This window comes from Saccostrea cucullata, unplaced genomic scaffold, assembly GCF_032062105.1.
Source record: "Saccostrea cucullata isolate Sc308-1 unplaced genomic scaffold, CSIRO_AGI_Scuc_v1 ctg1462, whole genome shotgun sequence".
Taxonomy (NCBI): Eukaryota; Metazoa; Mollusca; class Bivalvia; order Ostreida; family Ostreidae; genus Saccostrea; species Saccostrea cuccullata.
The window spans coordinates 192,082-216,491 of NW_026926506.1; the positions used below are offsets into that span (position 1 = coordinate 192,082).

The 24,410-nt window shown below is 34.7% G+C and overlaps 1 protein-coding gene across 1 annotated transcript in view; it reads left to right on the forward strand.

Moving 5' to 3' along the window:
- The first annotated feature begins 11,248 nt into the window (after positions 1-11,248).
- The window catches only part of LOC134271877 (protein monoglycylase TTLL8-like), a 37,955-nt gene continuing 24,793 nt past the window's right edge, over positions 11,249-24,410 (forward strand). Inside the window, 4 exon segments of the mRNA XM_062754089.1 lie at positions 11,249-11,892; positions 15,504-15,590; positions 16,132-16,285; positions 20,473-20,571. Of these exon segments, the coding sequence (XP_062610073.1) occupies positions 11,437-11,892; positions 15,504-15,590; positions 16,132-16,285; positions 20,473-20,571 (796 nt within the window). The 5' untranslated portion in view covers positions 11,249-11,436.

Genomic DNA, 24,410 nt, shown 5'->3' on the forward strand with positions numbered 1-24,410 from the left:
GAACAGTAGTAAAACCGTATATTCACGTAGAGTTGTTAAGTAAACGTATATTGGACACATATAATGGACCCATATAATCAATGTAACCGTATATATTGGACTTTATTTCGGGAACAAGAAGATGACGTCCGCGAACTTCCTATGCTGTGTGACTACCGTACGCAATATGAACAATAAAGAAATCGTGACTAAATTATCTTCGAGGACTGTGGATTTTGTTTTATAAAAAGTGAACGGTGTCGCGGGATAACTTCTTACCTTGTGAACGAAATAAACTGTGACTAAGTTTAAAATTATGTTCCGGACCTAATGGAGAAATTTCCAGTGTACAGGGAAATTTCTTAGTGTGTGGGGACGAATGTAAACCTATAGGGTTTAGCACAGACATATTGTTTGAACATTTTAAACTTAGACAATATTAATATCATAATCATTTTTAGTTATTAGCAGTGAAGGTAAAATGATATAAAAGTTTATTAAATCAGAATGTATATTATTAGTGACGCAAATTCGGTGACTTTATAATTGTAAAGAGGACTTTATTTTGTAAACAATTATTATCTTGTCAAAACAAATTGGATTTTGGTGTTGTTCAAATGTACTATAATTTGTTAGATCATTTTGTAATGGAATTGATCCGAATAGACCAATCAAGCCCATCGATAGTAAGTAATAAAATTTGAACGGAAATACAATGGTATCATTAAGAGTTTTGACTAAGAACAATAAAATTGGGAACTTTGAAGTAAGTAAGTAAAAGAGCTTAAGGCTAGAACTCCTGTGGTGCAGAGATGAGGACTGAGCCCATAAATATTAGTAACATGTATTTATCCATATTCGAGGGTGGTGCCATGTTGGGGTTCATAGGTCAACGGACAGACCTACGGACAAAGCGTAGGTGGTTAGTGATGGTGAATTAGCCAATGAAATGCATTTTTATATCCGGGACCATGGATACCCACTGAGCACAAAATACCCTGTTTTATTCAGAAAAGAGTATTCCCGGTTTTGTTCTCGAACTATCACACTTCTTTGGCTTTTTATTATTCTGGGAATCATTCTTTTGGACTTTTATTTATTTAATATTTGGAGTTCAGTCTTAAATTCTTTTTATATTGGACGGATCCTTTGAACAGTTGTATAAGAAGTGTATTGGTCTATTCTGAACATATTTCAGATTAATTCTAAAAACTATACGATCACGAAGAAAATTATAAATTGGATTTCTTTAATAAACTTTTGAAAACGCAGACAAGTTTTCGTCATTGGCTTACATTAGTCAATTTGGAATGCTATGTACACTCTGAAATGTGGATTTGAATATACATGTAAATATTTATACTTTATTTTTGTTAAAATACCCTACACAATGAATTATAATTTTATTGAGCTCTAAATATAAGAAATAGATGAAAGAAGATATATTTATATCTACTTTTTTTCTTTTATGTAATTTAAGAATATTATTGATTTTTAAGGTAGTTGTATAAAACCCTCATTATTTTGAGTAATACTGAAAAAGGTCTTATCGTTACTTTAGAAGAAAATGAGAGAGGTACAATTAATCCCTTGGGATTAATTATCTAGCCTGTTGTGGAAAATCTAGTAGGCTTGTCTTTACCTGTCACTTTAAGATTAATGAAAAATTTTGTCTGCAACTGCTTTTTGTTTTGAAGTTAAGTCAAGCCTTCATGATGTTTGCATTCATTGAAGGCTGGCATTTTATATAACACAAGCTTCATTATTATTTAAATATACATTCAATGTTAAGTTGTTCTAAATACTATATTATTACTAAGGATAGTAATTAAGGATATTATTTACAGGTTTTTGGACATTCAGGAATCATCTTGAAATTTTAAGAATAGAGTTGCTGTTGCTTATTCTTCATAAACATGTATTTTTAATCATTCCATAAGCTTCATCCTAATAATTCTACCTCATGTCGGGGCCCTTGCCGACTGGTCAGTTTTCTAGTTTAAACTGATAGTCCACCGAAACTTGACTGAACAAGATGTGAAACTGATGCCCCCAAATGACAACATAGCAAAGATTAAAATTTTCTTTAATGCAAATTTAATATATTGGTACCAAAAGTAGTGTATTCTAACTGGAAATACAATTGTGAAATATGAAAGTAAGCCAAGATAAAAAAAATTTCATAAGTACAGAAATCGTCAAGGTCATTGGTATGCAATGAAAGGTTTTGCAACAAAAAATACACATGTAAAATATGGAAGCTCTAGCCCATACCGTTTAGAAGTTATGGTCAAGGTTAAACTTTTAAAAAGTAGTTAAAAACTCCAAGACGGGGTAGAAGATCCTCAGTGTTGAGAAGGACAACCAAGGATCGAGGCTGTATGAATCCTCTCCGATTTTAATGCGGAACTGAAACCATTCTGTCGTACTAGTGCATGTGTAGTAAAATTTACCCGATGCCGGTGTTTATCTCCTGGATCAGGATGGTCGGTTCCTGTCTCTGTAGAAAGAATGTTTTATCGTTAAAATGATATTGTCCTACGGACCCGGTTTAACGATAGAATTCGTTCCGTGTATTCGTAATGTAGCAAAAAGAAACACGGGCGATAACTCGCATAGTGCATTTACTAGGAACAATCTAGAGAGTTCCGAATGTGAACATGGCAGATAATTTGAATCGAGAGAAAACGTTGAGAAAATTAATTGGATTTTCCTATTTATATGGATTATTTTTTGGGATAAAAGGCATAATTAAGCAATCTCAAAAAGGTTTGTTTTGATTATTTTGGTAGTTAATCCCAGTGCAAATCATTTTATCATCTTCAAAATCGTTTCGGAGCGAATCCGCTCCGATTTGCTACATTGCAAGTATATGGGACGTATTCTAACTGTGGTGAGGGCTTGTACCGAGACACAGTTAGATTATTCTAACTACTGTCTCTGCTGCTGAATGAATCAGGACGGTCGGTCCCTATTTATGCTGCTGACAAATCAACATAATGTACATAGTTCCGAAACTGTGTGTGTAGATGACAAACGCAACCTCTTTTTGAGACAGAATGACAGTAACAAATCTTCAGGTCTCAGAAAAACTGAAAGTTCCGAATGCTTTAAATAAGGTACCAAGAACTAGTGACAGAAGGTGTACATAATAATATAATATTTGTGTCGTATTGTTTCCGAGTTCTTAAAGTAAAGAGACTTTCATTATTACTAGCTGATATCCTGCGCAAGCGCGGGGAAATTTTTTTTTAACTGCGAACAGAACTATTCCAATCTATCTATCTCTCAGTTTCTACCGACAGTTTATTACACAGGCTTATAGCATGACGAAATACTTCAATGCCCCGTAGTTAGTTTAGGAATGGAATGGATAATCATAAGAAATACCTTCTTATAAAATACAACCTATTTTGGGGGGAAATGTTATATACAGTATATAATTTGCTCACCTGAGCCAAAGCTCAAGTTACCTACTTGGCCAATTTCAACCAAACTTGCTACAAAGTATCCTGGGGTAAAGGGGATTCAAGTTTGTTCAATTGCAAATGAAGGGTCACGCCCTTTTCCAAGGGGAGATAATCATGAATTAGAGAAAAAATAATGGCATTTTTAAAAAATCTTCTCAAGAACCACTAGGCCAGAAAAGATGAAACTCATGTGGAATCACCCTAAGGTAGTATAGATTTAAATTTGTTAAAATCATTACCCCCGGGGGTAGGGTGGGGCCAAAATGGCTAATAAAATTTTTACATAGGAATATATAGGAAAAATCTTTAAAAATCTTCTTCAAAAGAACCACTAGGCCAGGAAAGATGAAACACATGTGGAATCATCCTCAGGTAGTGTAGATTCAAGTTTGTTCAAATCATGACCCCCGATGTAGGATGGGGCCAAAATGGCAGATCAAATTTTTACATAGGAATATATAAGAAAAATCTTCTCAAGAACCATCGAGACAGGGAAGATGAAACTCATGTGGAATCATCCTCAGGTAGTATAGATTTAAATTTGTTTAAATCGTGATCCCCGGGGGTAGGGTGGGGCCAAAATGGCCGATCAAATTTTTACATAGGAATATATAGGAAAATTTTTTAAAAATCTTCTTCTCAAGAACCACTAGGCCAGGAAAGATGAAACTTATGTGGAATCATCCTCAGGTAGTGTAGATTCAAATTTGTTCAAATCATGACCCCCGGGGGTAGGATGGGGCCAAAATGGCAGATCAAAGTTTTACATAGGAATATATAGGAAAAACTTTCTTCTCAAGAACCATCAAGACAGGGAAGATGAAACTCCTGTGGAATCATCCCCAGGTAGTGTAGATTCAAATTTGTTCAAATCATGACCCCCGGGGGTAGGGTGGGGCCAAATGGCCGATAAAATTTTTACATAGGAATCTTTAAAAAACCATATAAAATCTTCTTTTCAAGTACTTCAAAGCCATGCTTAGTGATATTTATAGGGAATCATCCTCAGGTAGTATAGATTTAAATTTATTCAAATCTTGACCCCTGGGGTGTTAAAATTCAAGCCCCCCCCCCGTAAACTTTCAGTTCTGATCCGATATGTGATTTTTCCTAGCCAATTGCTCAGGTGAACGATGTGGCCCCTGGGCCTCTTGTCTTGTATTAAAAGAAACTGGAACATCTTCAGCTTTGGTAATGTCAGTAATTGTCGGTTGAATAATTTTCATACCATCCCCGGAAGTTAAGTTTTGTCCCTTTGAAAGTTATATTTAAAGTACGAGTTTCCTACTGTATCGGAGATACAGGGCGGGGCGTGAGGCGAGAGCGATAGCTCGAGCCGGGCCCCGCCCTGTATCTCCGATACAGTGGGAAACGAGTATTTTAAATGACTTGTGACATGACCTTTCTAATGACCTCACATATTTACATGCGTATTTGGGTACATACCACTCAACCAATCAGATGATTTTGCAGAAAGTTGATTTAGTATCACATTTCAAGCATTTGCAACTGAAATGCCGAGTGAGGTGGACGTGCAGGTATTATCATTTTGAAATAAGTATTTAGGGGATGCATTATAAAAGAAAATTTCCAAAAAATTAAATTTAGATTTCATTGCGTAGGATTTTTTTTCTCTATTCAGCTCTTGCTGACATTTTTTTTTAACTTTAAGCTAAGATTTAATGCAATACATTTTGATACATAAGAATCATGTGGAAATATTTTTTGAAACAAAAATGCTTCGGGGAAAACGTAATCTGAGAGAAATGTCCGACAATGTCCTCCACCGGTCGTCATAAATAAAAATGAAATAAACAGATAAAAGGAAAGGGTGGGGGGTATTTTACCTTCATGTTCTTAATAAAATGTAGTGTAACCAGAGGGGATCCCAGCACTCACTGGTGCCCCCCATCAAGTTCCACCCTCCTTATAATTTTTTTTCTTTTTCACTTTCGTAAATGATTTTTAATAAACTTTTGTACATTATACGCTTTATAATTTATATATCTAGGTTACGATATCACGCACATACAAGTGTCTTGGTTGGTTATAAATCTAACCTCACGAAATACGATTTTCCACTGATTTTGAATTTTGGGGGTGGGGTGGGGGGTCAAACTAATCATTTGTGAACTGCCTTACTCCCTCCTTTCTAAAATTTTCGAATCCGACACTAATAAATTCACGCTGTAAAATTTTACTCTTAATTCATCTCAAATTTTGAGTAAATACTAACAGTTCTGTTATGCGAATTGAACGATTGATGTGTCTGTATACAGATACAGCTTTCCGTGATCGCTAAAGATAAACCGTACTTTATCGTTGATATTTTGCAGATACAGTACAGTTTCTACTCTTTTGCATAAGAAACGCCCACAAAAAGTGTTCTGTATCGCAGTTACAGTATGTTTGACTTCAAAGGAAAACTCGCCGGGTCATGTCACAAAATCAGTTGTGACATGACCCGGCGAGTTTTCCTTTGAAGTCAAGCGTACTGTAACTGCAATACAGAACACTTTTTGTGGGCGTTTCTTATGCAAATGAGCAGAAACTGTACTGTATCTGCAAAATATCAACGATACAGTACGGTTTATTTTTAGCGATGAGGGAAAGCTGAATCTGTGTACAGACACAAGAATCGTTCAATTCCCATGAAAGCACTGTTAGTATTTACTCAAAGTTTGAGGTAAATTAAGAATAAAATTTTACAACGTCAAGTTATTAGCGTCGAATTCAAAAATTTTAGAAAGGATTAGTGGGATAGTTCACAAATGATTACTATGCCCCCCCCCCCCCCCCGAAAAAAAATAAGTTGAACTCGTATATTATACTTCGGTGGAGGGGGGGTTAGATTTATAGCCAACCAATTAAGACACTATGTGGTGCTATCGTTTCTTGTTGATTTAAAAATCGCATGTATACTAGTTTAGCAAAAATCATTTACGAGAGCGAAAAAAAAACTCGCAGGAGGGTTGAGTGGGGGGGCATCTTTGGTTACTCTACATTTTATTAAAAACATGAAGATAAAATACTCTCATAGTTGGCCTTAACAGTGCTGCGTCCCCCCCAGCTTTCATTTCTTCTGTTTATTTCAATTTTTTTATATTACGACAGGTGTAGGACATGGTCGGACATTTCTATCAGAATACGTTTTTCCCGATCGAAGTATTTTTGTTTCAAAAACATTCCCATATGATTCTTAAATATTAAAATGTTTTGCATTTAATCGTAGCTTAATTAAAAAAAAAGAAGTCGGCAACAGCTGAATAGAGAGAAGAACCTACGCAATCAAATTTATTTTTTTTTGGAAAACCAATTACATGTATATAATGCATCCCCTAAATAATTATTTTAAAATGATAAATACCTGCACGTCCACCTCTCTCGGCATTGCAGTTGCGAATGGTTAAAATGGGATACTAAATCAACTTTCTGCTAAAATAATCTGATTGGTTGAGAGATATGTACCCAAATATGAATGTAAATTGGTGAGGTCATTAGAAAGGTCATGTCACAAGTCATTTAGAATACTCGTTTCCTACTGTATCAGAGATACAGGGCGGGGCCCGGCTCGAGCTATCGCTCTCGCCTCAAGCCCCGCCCTGTATCTCTGATACAGTAGGAAACTCGTACTCTAAATATAACATATTGCATGCTTAATGCAATTATATGGGATTTTAAGGGGTTTTATCTGTTAGTCGTAACTAATGCATCATTAGTCTGAAAAAAAAATCCCTCCTTTCTTTTCCGTAAGCGAAACAATTAAAGGATTCCTGAAAATGACTTATTTAAATACGCATTTCCATTGCTCTAACTGGAAAATCTCAAAATAAAGGTGAAGGAGAGTTGCAGATGCATATATGCACTACATCACGCCTCAACATGCTCTTACGTATCATTAGCATGAATGACAGTCATTGAATCGGGAGTCCGAGGGTTACTTCACTACGCTAGGCTAGAGAAAAGTCGGCCTCATCATCTGAGAAACAGGCATTTAAAAATGGCAAACAATATTTCTTTCGCTTAGATCTCGGAATTGATGAACCTACTGCATCGTAAAATCTTGCACGCTGAAATTGAATGGCCGGGGTGGGGTGTATTTTATCAGTCACGTGTAACTTTCTAAATTTAAAAGAAAATAGTTTCTCATTTTTATTAAATCTCTGAAATCGTCTGATGCTTTAAATCGAGTTTTACCTCACTGTATTCAATTTTGAAAATCATTAGATAAAGATTTCAAATATTTGTAGATTGCTGCTTGTTGCGTTTTTATTGCGTTTCAGCAATATAAACCCCTAATGCAGGTGATGAAGCTATACGGCTGCATAAATAAAGGAAGTTGGGGATTGTAAAGTTAAAGTCATCACGTTTGTCATAGAGCGTGGTTGTTAGTTTACCATTAATGTCATTTTCAAGTAAATGTATCAGATTATGTGATATCTTTTATCTCAAACACACCGGGATATATCGCATCGACATAAAAATGGAAGTTACCATTGTTAATTGACAAAACGTTGTTGAAACGTCGAGTTGAAGGCCACAGCCAGTGTTCTCTTATTTTCACATATAAGATTTTAGACAAACTCAGTTTCATATGAATACAAAAATAGGTTTGCTAATAACGGGGTGCATTTGGTACTCATGGGAATCCAAAAATCACATGGATATTGTCAATCAGAAACTCGAGTATATTTTGATGTCATCGTCAGAGTACTCTGTGTTCAATCAGTATGATTTTTAACCATAAACCTTTTTGTGATGTAAAATAAAACGATGGGACTGTTCTACTCGTAGTTAAATATGTGCTAATTGTTTAATTGATTGTACTTTAATTTTTTTGCTGTTATGTTTAAAGAGTGTTTCATATTTTTTAGTTTGAAATAAAATTGCTTAATGAGTATCATTCACGTACGACACAAAGCAGGAGAGAATCCATACGACACAGAAATTTCATAGTGATGTCATAGGTGGTCGACTGTTGAAGTTTGAAAAAAAAATAATCATGGTTTAAAACAATAGTATACTCCATTCCTATGATACCAGTGGTTCTACGGTACTGGTTTAAATTTTTCTCTATTTTCATCTCTCGCGCAGAAAAAGATACCTAGTGGCTAGCTATTTTAGGCATGAGAAGCGATACTCCACTGTAAAGCTCTGTCTTGCTTATTTATGAAACGCTACGTTTTTTTGTTAAGAAAACAATTATTTTTCACAAGACCCATAGCTTCTGTGTTATTTTGCACAACAAATCATACAGACACTCATAAAAGTGTTAAAACAGCTATATTTTAAACCAATTCCCAAGAAAGTCTTCTATAAGGTGCCGTTTTTGACTACTGCAAAAAAGTGATATCACCTTTTCGAATAGGTAATATCACTTATTCGTACAGGTGATATCACCTATTCTAATAAGTGATATCACTCATTCAAATTGAATAGGTGATATCATCTATTCGATAGGTGATATCACCTTTCGAATTTGTGATATCTCCTGTTGGAACTTAAAAAGGTGATTTCGCTTTTCGATTAAGTGATATTCAATTTGAATTGGTGATATCACTTACAAGAATAGGTGATATCATATATTTGTATTTCTTACAGCAATAAATAACGATTATATAGATTCCCACTGGAACTTAGAAAATTCGGACTACCCATGCAGTTTCACTTAAAGTTACATAGATTTTGTTTAAATTTTACCTAAGTGGGTTACAACAGAATGGCATACCTTTCATTCTTTATGATTTTAACAGAGTTTTTTTTTTTTTTCTATAGATAGATAATTAATTATCTTCCATACAAGAAAGAATATTTGGTTTTAATGTTTATTATATTTTAAATTAATCCTCCCCAATTTTAATGCACATCAACAACCGATCTGCGCATGCGCGAATCACGTGATATTGGCGGTCACGTGACCCCCTTCGTAGCGTTCTGTCACAAAAGTTAAAAGATTTTTTATATTTCTTTCCATGTGAGTTAATTTTTATGACAAGAACAGTTAATTTGTCAGAAATGGTCATATCTCGGCAACAGAATGGGTGGATAATAACATCCTTTCCAAAAATAAGCATGGCGACAATTAAAACACAAATTTTCTGCCTCAGGAGAGACCTTTTATTCAAGGTGGATAGAGAATGGGTGCATCCTTTTTATCATATCTAATATGTTTAAAATCTAAAGTAAACGATAGCTTAGGTATTTAATACTTATATCATTGTTCAAATATTCAACTATTTTTCAGAGTGCAGGTCTTTGATAGCAAATTGCTTAATTAAAAATACATATCTTTTCAAACTTGCTTTCACTGGGCAAGATGACAAGTATCATTTTTAACCATCAGCCTTCCTTCACTAAAACGATAAATCCAATCATTAATTGAATTTATAAGAACTCATTTATCTCAATAGACTGTGTAAAAATTATTATATGATACTATAGAGGGATTTTTAAGATATTACAATAAATTGTACAGTCGTTTATTGAACGAGTTCGACTGAGGCAACCATTTTTCGTCACAAGTGACCTAAATAGTGACGTCATTTTCACATTGTGACGTCACAAACAAGGAGAGAAACTTTATTCAGCATATGTTATTTATAGACCTTGTGTATGGCTAAGTGTGTACCGTATTTCATTCTATTCTGAATTGTGGTTTTGTAGATATAGAGATAGTTTGCGAACTTTTTGATCACCCCTCGTAGTACAATAATAATATATACAAGACATTTTTTTAAGTACATGAATTCGTAATATTTTACTCTTTGGTTTACACTCTATGTAATATTTTTTGAAACTTTTTGCTGTTGAATTATTTAGATTTATATTTCTATTTTCTTATAGACTTTTTTTTTCCATTCCTCTGATATTCTGTCCGTCCGTCACAAAAACTTAAACCATATAGCCATATAGTTTTTTAAAATAAGAAGAGTAAGGCTTTCGTATTTCACATGTTCATAATTTGTGACAAGACCTTTTCCAGTAAGCTAGCTATGAATTTTGACCACATTACCTTGACCTTAAAGTTTGATCTACTTTTTAGGAAATTTTGATATTACATTAAATTGATCATAACTTTTGAAAGAGAAAAGATAGGGCTTTCATATATATGTGGGTATTACCTGTGACAAGGCCTTTCAAAATGCACTCTGAATTTTTACCTTATTACCTTCACCATGAAGTTTGACATACTTTTTGAGGAAAAAGTTTTTATTCCTCATAATTTTTGATTGAGAAAATGTAGCACTTTTAAAATTTTTTATTTGCCTTACCTGTGACAAGATGTTTACAAAGCATGCTATGATTTTTTACCCCTTGATCCTATATAATAACTTTTATGTTTTAACTTATATTAAGATAAATAAATAAATAAATAAATAAAACTTTGGTGATTATATATTTGAATGAAATGTATGATATAACGATTAATGTCTGACACCATATGCCATACATAACGGCACCCCAAAAGAGAGAGACGCGGTTCTTTATATTTCCTTTTAGAATTAGACAACAAGTAAAAAAAAAATTCTATTTAAAATATACACATGTGCATGTATGAATAGCCTCTTGCCTACATAGAAGTAGTTATTTATAAGTTAATTATAAGTGGATATTTTTCTTTAACAATATTAGTTAGACAACAAAGGAAATACGTTTCCCAGAAGTACTAACAGTACTTTGATTTAACAATCGTTTCGCAGTAAATAATTGCTAGTCTGTATAGTGATTAAATATAAGTTATGTTCCATAATTATAACCAATGAATTATAATTTAAAATACTGATTCAGCTATAACGCATAAATATTTAATCTAAATAAATAAATAAAGGTCATTTGTCTTTTTGTTTCGAGACTGTCACTTGGGAAGAAAATGGCGGCTCCATAGTTACGGTGTACGCCAACACTATGTAGGAAGGAGGTAATCGTTTTTTTTTTTTATCCAACTATCACAAACATGGCTGACAAAATCAACCAGACATGATAAAGGATGAAACTTAAAGAAGATGCCAGTAGGAGTTATGCATTTATTCCCAAGATCAGTGAAACAAGTAGAAAAATTGCAAACCGTCGTTTGAAAACTTTAGATTCAAATGTTCCCCATTTTATGCGAGACATAAAATGCAGAACGCTTGAACCATTGGCACCCATTCCAACAAATTTAGATAAAAGTGCAAATTTTGGAGAGAAAGAGGAAGATTCAAACGATCACAACACATCAAGTGAAAGTTGTTTATCTCCAAATCCAACGGAGAAAAACGTAAACAAACCGTCTATTTACAACTTACGAACGGGAAAAATGACAGCGAAATCGGATGTGTATTTAGATGATAATATATTTACTTTTCGTCCTAAAGTCAGTACTGCAAGCCAGAAAATTGTTCAAAATCTTGGAACAGATTTTATGGCTAGACAGCAGCAGCATTTAGATCGCCAAAAGAGAAATGTAAGTGTTTACTGTAGTTTTAACCTTTAGGGCCTAAACAATTAGCCCCTTCATGATAACTGCAGTACTATTTTGCAGGGCAAATTTATAATGATTGGCAAAGATTTTGTTGACAGATAATGAAGTATATTTATTATAATAGTTAGAATAATACAAAGGGATTAATTGCACTGAAAATAACTTCCAAATTGATTGTAACAAACCTTTTTGGGGTTGCGCAAGTATTTGAACCTAAAATATAATCCAAATAAAGACGAAAATTCAACTAATTTTCTCTTTTTTTCCTCTTCAAATTAATTTACACGCCGGGATGTTTACGGAGTCTCTTGATTATTCATAGCTAGTCTATAAATGCACTGTGAGTACGAGTTATTTCCCTTGTTTATTTTGCAATGTTTTGAATACACAAAATAAATTTTATCGTTAATCTGGGTCCATAGGACATGTATTTATCATTTTAATGATAGAACATTTTATCTAATTTATTAATTTAGATTTTACGTTAAATTTTGCCAAAATGTATCATTCTGCCCTGCAAATTAGTTAGTAGTACTGCAGTTATCATGTAAAGTGTAACATTTTATAGGCCTACACATATGCATGTTATGTATTATACACAAAATATTGATAAACAGTTATTGTATTAAAACTATTTTGAGTAATTGATGTCTGCATGTAAAGCATGTTTATACTAATCCGAGATTCCTCTGACTCTAACTACTGGTTTTGTATTGATTGATTGTATTTTGTGTAATGTACCTTTTGAGAATATTTCACTCATAGGACTTCAGACACAACCACTTGCCAGTGGAGAGCTACAAATTTTGTCCTATACTCATAATACTATAGGGTCATTGAGCAGCGAGGATCTTTTTCGTGCCAGAAACTAGCTACTGCGACACAAAACCAAGGTTTATAATGGTATCATTCGAAGGACCGGTCTCCAGGTCCCACAGTGGGATTTGAACCCGCGACTTGAGGATCAATTCCTTACTCTGCGACTATAGAGTGGACGCTCAAACCACTGCGCCACACATGCGACTGGTTTTGTATTGCGATAAATCAATGTATATATGTCAGAAAACAAAAGGCTGTGTTAAAGCCTGAGGAATCTGGGGTACGTTACGTGTGTTAGTAATGATCAGTGTGATTGACTGCTGTTAAATTACTTTAATTATCTAGATAACAGAAAAAATACAAATGTTTTTTAAATTTTTAAAATTTCTTGTTTTTTCTTAATGATTTAACAAATAATAATTTATAAAATAAAATTATTAATAATTAGGTGAATGTGTAATATAATGGAACAGCATTTACTTAAACATGTTCACAGTCTTTGAATCATGCACCTACATTACTGTACATATTTTTCAAAATATATTTATTATTAAGCCTATAATCCACTTTATATTCTACACTTATTGAACAGAACGTTAGTTAGCTGTGTAGTATATCTGCATATGTTGCTGTAGTCATTATAGTCCTGAGTCATTTTAACTTTTGATCCACCTGTCCACTTTCTTCAGTATAGTCGTATACACAAGAGATATTGGACTATCAGATCTGACTAATGTGCAAAGCCTTAGGTCTGATGCATCCTTTTAGCTCACCTGAACTGGAGGCTCAAGTGAGCTTTTCTGATCAAAATTTGTCCGTCATCTGTTGTTGTCGTCATTGTTGTAAACATTTCACATTTTCATCTTCTTCTCAAGAACCACTAGGCTAATTTCAACCAAACTTGCCACAAAGTATCCTTGGATGAAGGGAAATCAAGTTTGTTCAAATGAAGGACCAAGCCTTCTTACAAGGGGAGATAATTATATGAATTAATGAAAAATTAATGGTATCTTTTAAAAATCTGTGGATCGAAGCATCCTTAGATCATGTAGATAGTGTAGATTAAAGTTTAATCAAATCATGACCCCTGGGGGTAGGGCCGGGCCACAAAGGCTGATCAAAGTTTAACAAAGGAATATATAGGGAAAATCTTTTAAAAATCTTCTCCAAGACCATTGGGCCAGGAAAGATGAAACTCATGTGGAAGCATCCTCAGGTAGTATACATTCAAGTTTGTTCAAATCATGACACCTAGGATTAGGGATCGGCCATAATGGCCAATCAAAGTTTTACATATATAGGAACAAATATGAAAAATATTAAGAAATCTTCTTCTCCATAACAAATGGGCCAGAAAAGCTGATTCGAAACTCATGTGGAAGCAACCTCACAGTCAGGTAGTGTACATTTAAGTTTGTTCAATTATGACCTCCGTGAGTAGGATGGGGCCACAATGGCCGATCCAAGTTTTAGATAGGAATACATAGAAAGATCTTCTTCTCAAGAAGCTTTGGGGCAGAAAACTGAAACTTAAGTGAAAGCATCTTGATAGGGTAGACTAGATTCTAAATTGTCCAAATCATGACTCATGGGGGTTGGGCATAGTCACAATTGGTAGTATTGGGGAATCTGTTAAAGAACAGCATGGCCAAAGTTTTTCAGGTGAGTGATGTGGCCCATTGGCCTCTTGTTAACACTGTGTGTCCAATCAGTATCTCAGCTTTCTTATTCTGATGCTAACTAAGTCTTTTAAAAGTTTGTTATAACTAAAAAATGCTACACAAAATCTAAATTTGTAAATAAATTATGGAACTATCAAAACCGTATGGACTTACCACAGTTTGATAAGGGAGCGATCCCTGGAAAAAAAAAGCTGTTAGGCATAGTCTGCATTTTTATTTGGTTCAGTCCTGTGTGCTCATTGATTACACTGTGAGAACTGAATGTCCAGTGTTATCCAAAAAAATTTTGCAATTTAGACTGTACATTACTCAACAGATGTACTCCAGCCAACATTTTTCATGGTGGGTAGGTATGTAGGTTAAGGTAGTTTTTTTTTTTTTTTGGTTTTACTTAATTAACAGTATTGGACAAATGATAACTCATGAAAATCACAGACTTAGGACAGTCTATTTATTGATATAATATTCATGACACAATAGATAAATCTACTGAATATAATAATAGCTAGCATACAGATTAATATAGTATTTATTGCCATGACACAAAGTCTAAAAGCATTCTTAGGAAAACTGAAAAAAAGAAATTCAAAGTGCTAAAAAATGATTAAGTTAGAGGTAAATAATTTTGACAGGATGATCAGAGTACATCAAACAAATAATTTTTATTGTTGACCTTATTATATATTACAAGTCTCAATTTACTTTTCCACTTAATATTGAACATTGTTATTAATAGCTGTTATTTTAGTTATATATTAGCTTTATCTGACAGTGGTGCTATACATTACAGATTGAACAAGCCTCCATCCATCCATTTCTCCACTTCTTTATAACATGTTCTTATTAGTTAGCTGATATATTAGTTATCTGTTTAGTTAGCTGTTATCTGTGGTGCTGTACATTACAGATTGAACAAGCCTCCATCCACTTCTCCACTTAATTAACATGTTGTTAGCTGTTATTTTTAGTTAGCTGTTATCTGTGGTGCTATACATTACAGATTGAACAAGCCTCCATCCACTTCTCCACTTAATTAACATGTTGTTAGCTGTTATTTTAGTTAGCTGTTATCTGTGGTGCTATACATTACAGATTGAACAAGCCTCCATCCACTTCTCCACTTATAATGGCCGACTCTCTCCTGTCAGTAAACTCAGAAAATACAAGAAAATAAAGGAGGTAAATTATCTATATAGCTTCCATCCATTTCAGCTGATCATCAGCTGATCATAATTCTCATATTAAAGTTTGAAACTAAGATTATCTTCTTTATGTTGACTATAATAACAACTTTTAATCATCAAACAATCATGAACATGCTGAAATTTAATCAAAATTAATATAAAAAACACACATTTCATTGTGTTCATTAGTATATGAACTCTGTTTGCATTCATCACTGCAGAAATCAGGCTAATATCTGCATCTTCCGAAAAATAATGATAAAAATAAAAGCTTCAATTGATATCCCCAATTTTTTTATCTGATGAATATAAACATAAGTTTATTTTAAGTGTACATGTCTATACATAATGTTTAGGTAGCTTGCATGTTTTTGCATGTTATGCATGCCTTTCACTGAAACTCTGTTTCCCAGTCTTTCTTTTACCAATTGTACTTCCTCTCTTCATCCTGTATACAAAATAACCAACTTCCATTTTACAGAGACAATTGAAACCTCAGTAAACTAACTTGTTTGACTTCTATTTTGAAAAAAAAGGGAGTTGAAGAGGGGGATCTCAATAATAACTCAACAGAAGAACCATTAGATGGGGTCAAAGGTCAAGGTCAAGATGGGGATTTGGAGAGCAGTGATGGAAAAGACGACAACCGCAGCAAGAACGTGTCCCCGAGTCTACAGAGAATCCTAGATGGTGAGAGAATTAGATGATGTCTGTATCTGAAAAGTATTAAATCTGAAAAGAGGATCGAGTTTTAAGAAAACTTAGGTGTCAGCTAGTTGCCACTGGTAGCTAGATTTCATTGAGTTAATTAGCTGAATTCTTTTGCTCAACAAAATTACATTTTGATTGATATATCAACTTATCAAGAAATCAACTCACATGTAACTTTCAAAGAGTTACATTGTATCACAGAGAAAACAAATAGAAATGGAAATTTGTATTTAATTTCAAGTCTTATAAGAAGTCAACTAGGTTGCCCTAACTCCATACTAAGCTATTTAAAAAAAAAGGAATTTTACAGAATGTCATATTTATGAAACCTATATGTCAATCCAGATGTACTTTATATAAGCTATAAAATTCAATCTTCAGCTCAGAAGGGCTGAGCATCATAAGGGGAATTTACTTAGATTTGAGGTCATGTACACGTTGAATTGAGTAGAAATGGTGAAGTGGCAAGTGAAGGTTTATAAGTAATATCCAGTAAACCAAGTCAAATAAATATCTTTAATTCCTCTGATTATAGCATTAAGAGATCTGGGATTGTGAAGTAACAGAAACTTTAACACGTTACAAGTGGTGACAGAAAGAGACCGCGACCTGGACTTCACTCAACAGTGGTCTTAAGTTCACTACGGAATTATGGCCATTTAAAAAATAATTGGAGTTTGAATTGCGGTTCATATTAATTAAAACATTACAGTTCTGAATATACTTATTTTGAAGCACTTCATAAATGTTCTAGTTCCTATAAATTTCTTTTCTTTTCTTTTTTTTTTGAGAACAAATGATATACTCAGAAGAATTACTGTTGAAAAAAATCTATTCTTGAAGATTCTAACACATTGAAAGGATATATTTTTGCCATAAAAATTAACTTCCTTTGAATCTGTAAATCAAGATTGTTTCTGATAATTATAAATGGATGAAATTACTGATAATCAGAACAGCTCAGGTCAGTTATCTCAGCTCACTAAGTCAGGTGAACTCAGTTCTTGTATATCACTTTAATTAATTTAGGTGGTATAAATTCAGGTATCTCACTGACAGCTTGTTTAATCTCATAAACTTAGTAAATATACAGACAGTCAGAGTTTGTACATTTTGTCTCCAGATACTTGAACCAAGGTATGAAAGTTCAAGCTCACTCTGCTCAGGTATCCAGACTTAAGGTACTTCAATTAAGGTAGTAGGGTCCAAAGTAACTTAGGTAAGGTATTCAGACTCAAGGTACTTCAATTAAGGTAGTAGGGTCCAAAGTAACTTAGGTAAGGTATTCAGACTCAAGGTACTTCAATTAAGGTAGTAGGGTCCAAAGTAACTTAGGAAAGGTATTCAGACTCAAGGTACTTCAATTAAGGTAGCAGGGTCCAAAGTAACTTAGGTCAGGTATTCAGACTCAAGGTACTTCAATTAAGGTAGACCGGTCACGGTAGCCTAGTGGTAGAGCATTCGCTTCGTGATCGGGAGGCCCGGGTTCGATTCTCGATCGCGGCGCCGCGTCATACCTAAGACGTAAACAAAGGTAGTGACTGTTCCTTCGCCAAGCGCTCGGCACTAGAAGTGAAAGTCACGGGTCTTTCGGATATGACCTTAAAAACGTAGGTCCCGTGTCACGGTACGCGCTGGCAAGATAAAGAACCCTCACTGCTCAATGGCCCTAAGTGCCGAGTATAGGTCAAAATTTGAAGCCCTTCACCGGCATACAGTGACGTCTCCATATGAGTGAAATATTCTCTAGAGAGACGTTAAACAATATACAATCAATCAATCAATTAAGGTAGCAGGGTCCAAAGTAACTTAGGTAAGGTATTCAGACTCAAAGTGCTTCAATTAAGGTAACAGGGTCCAAAGTAACTTAGGTAAGGTATTCAGACTCAAGGTACTTCAATTAGGTAGCAGGGTCCAAAGTAACTTAGGTCAGGTAATCAGATTCATGGAACTCCAATTATAGTAGCAAGGTTACTTCAGCTCAAGGTATTCAGGCTCAAAGAAACCTACTAGATGACAAGTGAAACAGGGTCTGGATTTATACTGCAAAATACAGGGTTATTTTTACCCAATGTTATTTTTGCCTATTTAAACTTGCACACAATTTTGCCCAGTTTGAATTTGCCCAGTTATAGTTTTCTTTAAGAAATCATACTACATTCTTTTTTAATTTGCCCCATTTTAAATTCGCCGAAATGAAGGTAGTGTGAAAGGGGTGAAAATAAAATGAGGGCCAAAATTTCCCTGTATACAATAACTTTTTTCAAAAGTCTGAGGCTCTTAAAGTCTCCTAACCCATGCAAATCTAAGACATAACTGGCCAAAAAAATCCTGGCTTCAGATATCAAGGTTCATGATACTAAAAGGATAAGCAGATTCAAGATTTTTTAGATTTGGGTATCAAGGCTAATTGATTTGTTATGTTTTATATTTATCTAATTGTTACACTATGTACACCCTTTATTGCTGATTATAACCAGGGTTGATTTCTTAGATTTGGGTATCCAGGCTAACTGATTTGTTATGTTTTATATTTATCTAATTGTTACACTATGTACACTCTTTATTGCTGATTATACATGTAACCAGAGTTGATTTCTTAAATTTGGGTATCCAGGCTAACTGATTTGTTATGTTTTATATTTATCTAATTGTTACACTGCGTACACCCTTTATTGCTGGTATTAACCAGGGCTGATTTCCCACCGGTGCACTTGAAGGTGAAGCGGTCGTTAAGATCCCATGCACATCTTCTCTGGGTGCTTAGGTACCCTGGTAACCTGATCAGGGAGGAGTATTGATTTATTATTTCTGCTGTCTTTTTCATTCAGCCGCAACATTCTGTGAGATGTATTTTATGTTCTAAGCTTAATCTCTCTCTCTCTCTATGGTGATATTTTGGAATATGTAGCATTTTGGCTAATTTCCTACATTGGATTTATTTTTCTGTAATTAAAAATTTCACAAACTGCAATGGGATACTGGATGTATTTAATTGAGCAGCAGTGAATACTGAATGTGATTGGAATTGATGTGTTTTGTTTCCAAGGAAGAATTCAAAACAGACTGGGAGCATTAATTATTTGACACTTTCATTGAGTGTAATGACCAATACACAATGTGCAAGGATACAAGCTGTTTTTGTCTGTGCAAGGACTACTCCCTAGAAGACATTTAAATATATATACTAATTTAAAAGTCCAAATGAAATTTGCATTTTATAATGATTTCTTTAATCCCAATGATAAGTCAACAACGAATCCTTGTTCTGGTATAAAACACAGAGGATTGAATGTGCTCTGTGCAGTCTATCTAGGAGGAGTAGGCTCATTACCTTTTGAAAGTGGCGTTTAAATCTCTCGATGGTTATTATTGATTAAAGAGAAATAATTTAAGAAAATGTTTACTGTCCCATATCGACCCATGCCTACGAGCGATGTTTATATGGTTTTGACAAGGCGCTTGAAAAACAACTCCACAAATAAAGGTATAACCATTGCACACCTTTATCAAATGTTTGTTAGTTTTGGAAAAATTTATGCCCCATTTTCCTCCATACCTGGATAAATTTGGATTTTAAAAACATGTGATGGATAACAGTTGTTTAGTGCTGTCATATTTTTACTATGAAAAAGAAAACATTTTTGGAGTTGAGAAAGTGATTTTTTGTTGCACTGATAGATGTATAGGAGTGAAGGAGATTGCATATAAAGATTATGGATATCTTCTGAAGCATGTTGTTAATTTTTATGAATTTATTGAACGTGTTAATGTTTGTGTGAAGGATACTATGGTGGCAACACTGCATGCATAGAAAATCTAATTAATGTATGTAGATGGTTTGTAAAGAAGCAGTATTTGATGATTTTTCTAATTTTCTTGCTTTGAATTTTTGACTTTATGACAGAGCTTCATGCTCTAGAGTCTTATAGTAAATAAATAAGCAAACATAATAATGGGTAAAGATAGATATAAAGTTGTTAATATAAAAAATAATAAGTTTTTAATGCACCCAAACTCACATGACTGTATAGAAAACACTGTGATTTTATACTTTAACAATCAAAGCATGTTTTTAAAATTTTCTTCATTATATTGTTTTTATTAAAGTTAAAACCATCAACAGTAGATGTCTTGTTAATCTGCAGTATTGTTGTTTTATATAGGACCCTACGCTCAAAGTAACAACGATATGGTGCTAAAACGTCACAAAACCAGACTGGGCAATAACCAGCACAAAGGGAAGGTCATCTCAGAGCTTGAGGGTAGGTATTTAGAACCACCCTTCATTAATATTTTAGGTTCAGATGTAAAGTAACCAACACAATGGGTAAGTCATCTTGGAGCTTGAGGGTACCCTTACCGAAAATAGGGAGCCAGTCAAAGCGCCCCCTAATAAAAACGTCCCGGTCAAAGTGTCCCCTAACTTTAGTCAAAGTGTCCCCTGATTTTAGTAAAAGCGCCCCCTGATTTTGGTCAAAGCGCCCCTAACATATTCTTATAGAAAAAATACCGCCCCCAAATATTGGTCAAAGCGTCCCCTGATTTTAGTCAAAGCGCCCCCTAACATATTTTTATAGAAAAAATACCGCCCCCAAATATTGGTCAAAGCGTCCCCTGATTTTAGTCAAAAGGTCCCCTGATTTTGGTCAAAGCGCCCCCTAACAATTATGTATTTTTACAGAAAAAAAATATTTATAGAAACAATCTTTACTGTCCCCAAGAAATGGTCAAAGCGTCCCCTGGATTTGGTCAAAGCGACCCCTAATATACTTTTACAGGGAAAAATGTTTCGAGTCAATCCCAAAGCAATGGTCAAAATGTCCCTGATTTTGGTCAAAGCGCCCCCTATAGAATTAACTGCCAAACAAAGATAATATAATAAATACAAAACAGTTTTATTCCGTAACATGTTTGTAAAAATATTAGGGGGCGCCTTGACCAAAATCAGGGGACGCTTTGACCAGAATCGGGGACGTTTTGACCATTGCTTCCCAGACGATACTTCCTAAGAAAAAAATGACCAAAATCAGGGGACGCTTTGACCAATATTTGGGGGCGGTTTTGTAACATCATTTTACCATACGGGGCGCTTTGACCAAAATCAGGGGACGCTTTGACCAATATTTGGGGGCGGTTTTGTAACATCATTTTACTGTAAAATTCTATAAGGGGCGCTTTGACCAAAATTAGGGGACGCTTTGACCAAAATCAGGGGACGCTTTGACCGGGACGGTTTTATCAGGGGGCGCTTTGAATATTTGTTGTAAGTCTGCAGCAAACATTGCTGCAATCTTGCTATGTTCCTGCAAACATGTTGGGTTCCTGTGAATTTTTTGCAAGCTTGCAGCTATTGCTGCAGTGTTTGCCACAAGATCGCAGCTAGCGGCAATCATACGCGAACAAGAAAATTTTCTTCCTGCAAACAATTTTGTTTGCTGCAAGCTTGCAGCAAACTTATCAGTTTGGTAAGGGTAGTTATGTAGAAAAACCCTTTATGAAGATTCATATTAAGCATTGACTGATGCAAGTCAGTTTGATCAATTATTTGAATTTTAATTGTTTAAATCTCCTTTTTAAAAAGGAAATTTTTCATAAGCAATTGACTTGAAAATTAGCACTGTATGCCCGAAAATAAATTTATCATAGAGAAATAATTTTTTTTTTTTATCTATACTAACATTTACGCTAATGTAAATATATTAATGAACAGACTGATAACTTTTTGAGTGTTTAGTATGCTGCAAGTATAAGTAAATACTAGTTTGGTAGTACTTTAAAAGAGATTTATTCAGTGCCTGTAAAAGAACTTCATCGGGAAAACAACCATAAAATGTTATTTTTTAACTCAGAATTACTTTAAATTTGGTTTTGCCAAATACACATATATCTAAAAAAAACCCTCTTTGTTATTAAATGCTGTAGTCAATTGAGTAGCTTGATGATATTCATGCATATATATGCATTAGAAATTGATAATATAGCCCTTAAACATTAGTCACCAACATTCATCTGCATGGAGCAATGGTCAGAGCAGATCTTCGCTAGATTTCTGAAGTGAGGAGTTGATCCTTACATCCTGAGTTAAAATCCCACTGGGACATGGAGACTGGTCCTCATCTGCTCTAGATTTCTGAAGTGAGGAGTTGATCCTTACAGCCTGAGTTAAAATCCCACTGGGACATGGAGACTGGTCCTAATCTGCTCTAGATTTCTGAAGTGAGGAGTTGATCCTTACAACCTGAGTTAAAATCCCACTGGGACATGGAGACTGGTCCTAATCTGCTCTAGATTTCTGAAGTGAGGAGTTGATCCTTACACCCTGAGTTAAAATCCCACTGGGACATGGAGACTGGTCCAAATCTGCTTAAGATTTCTGAAGTGAGAAGTTGATCCTTACATCCTGTGTTAAAATCCCACTGGGACATGGAGACTGGTCCTAATCTGCTCTAGATTTCTGAAGTGAGGAATTGATCCTTACATCCTGAGTTAAAATCCCACTGGGACATGGAGACTGATCCTAATCTGCTCTAGATTTCTGAAGTGAGGAGTTGATCCTTACAGCCTGAGTTAAAATCCCACTGGGACATGGAGACTGGTCCTAATCTGCTTAAGATTTCTGAAGTGAGAAGTTGATCCTTACATCCTGAGTTAAAATCCCACTGGGACATGGAGACTGGTCCTAATCTGCTCTAGATTTCTGAAGTGAGGAATTGATCCTTACAGCCTGAGTTAAAATCCCACTGGGACATGGAGACTGATCCTAATCTGCTCTAGATTTCTGAAGTGAGGAGTTGATCCTTACAGCCTGAGTTAAAATCCCACTGGGACATGGAGACTGGTCCTAATCTGCTCTAGATTTCTGAAGTGAGGAGTTGATCCTTACATCCTGAGTTAACATCCCTCTTGGACATGGAGACTGGTCCTAATCTGCTCTAGATTTCTGAAGTGAGGAGTTGATCCTTACATCCTGAGTAAAAATCCCACTGGGACATGGAGACTGGTCCTAATCTGCTTAAGATTTCTGAAGTGAGGAGTTGATCCTTACATCCTGAGTTAAAATCCCACTAGGACATGGAGACTGGTCCTAATCTGCTCTAGATTTCTGAAGTGAGGAGTTGATCCTTACATCCTGAGTTAAAATCCCACTGGGACATGGAGACTGGTCCTAATTTGCTTAAGATTTCTGAAGTGAGGAGTTGATCCTTACATCTTGAGTTTAAATCCCACTGGGACATGGAGACTGGTCCTAATCTGCTCTAGATTTCTGAAGTGAGGAGTTGATCCTTACATCCTGAGTTAAAATCCCACTGGGACATAGAGATTGGCCCTACAGTTGACGCTGTATAAATATAGGTCCTGTGATGCAGTAGATGGTGGCATGAATATTTAGTTCCCCACCTGAGCAATGGCTACTGGTATCAAACTTATCTCAAGATTCGCGCCCTCCACTGACAAATAGTGGCATATCCATACAAGTTAAAAATTCTCCAGTGGGGCATTAAACAAAAACAATCAAACAAAAGTCCCTTACATAACAGTGTTGTGATACCTTTAATACCAATGTGCATGAAGCTGACATTTTGTCCATGAGAGTGAAATGAACTATTTCAAGGTTTTCACAAGCTACTGAAGCACATGCATGGTTGATTGATTGTTTATTGTTTTATGTTCCATTCGAGAATATTTCATTTATATAGACATCTTCATATACATGTACCAGTGAAGGGCTTGTAATTTTTGTCTTTACATGTACTTGGTACTTACACTTTTGCCTTTACTTGGCACTTACAGCCATTGAACACTGAAGGATGTTGATTGTACCAATATCTAATGTGACACAGGGCCTCGGTTTCAAGGTGATCTGGGTCTTGTACATATTATAAGGATTCTATATCTCTGACTGTGTATATTCTCTTTTGTGATATTGAGAGTCGTGTTAAATCTAGCTTGGATATTTAATCCTTAATCCATTTGAATTGACAATAGAAATCTTGTCAGTACGTTTTAAAAGTCCCAATATATCTAGATTCAAAATTACATATAAAATTAGTTTTTATTCTCTGAGAAATATTTATTTTTCATTCAATAAAATTTCTGCCTT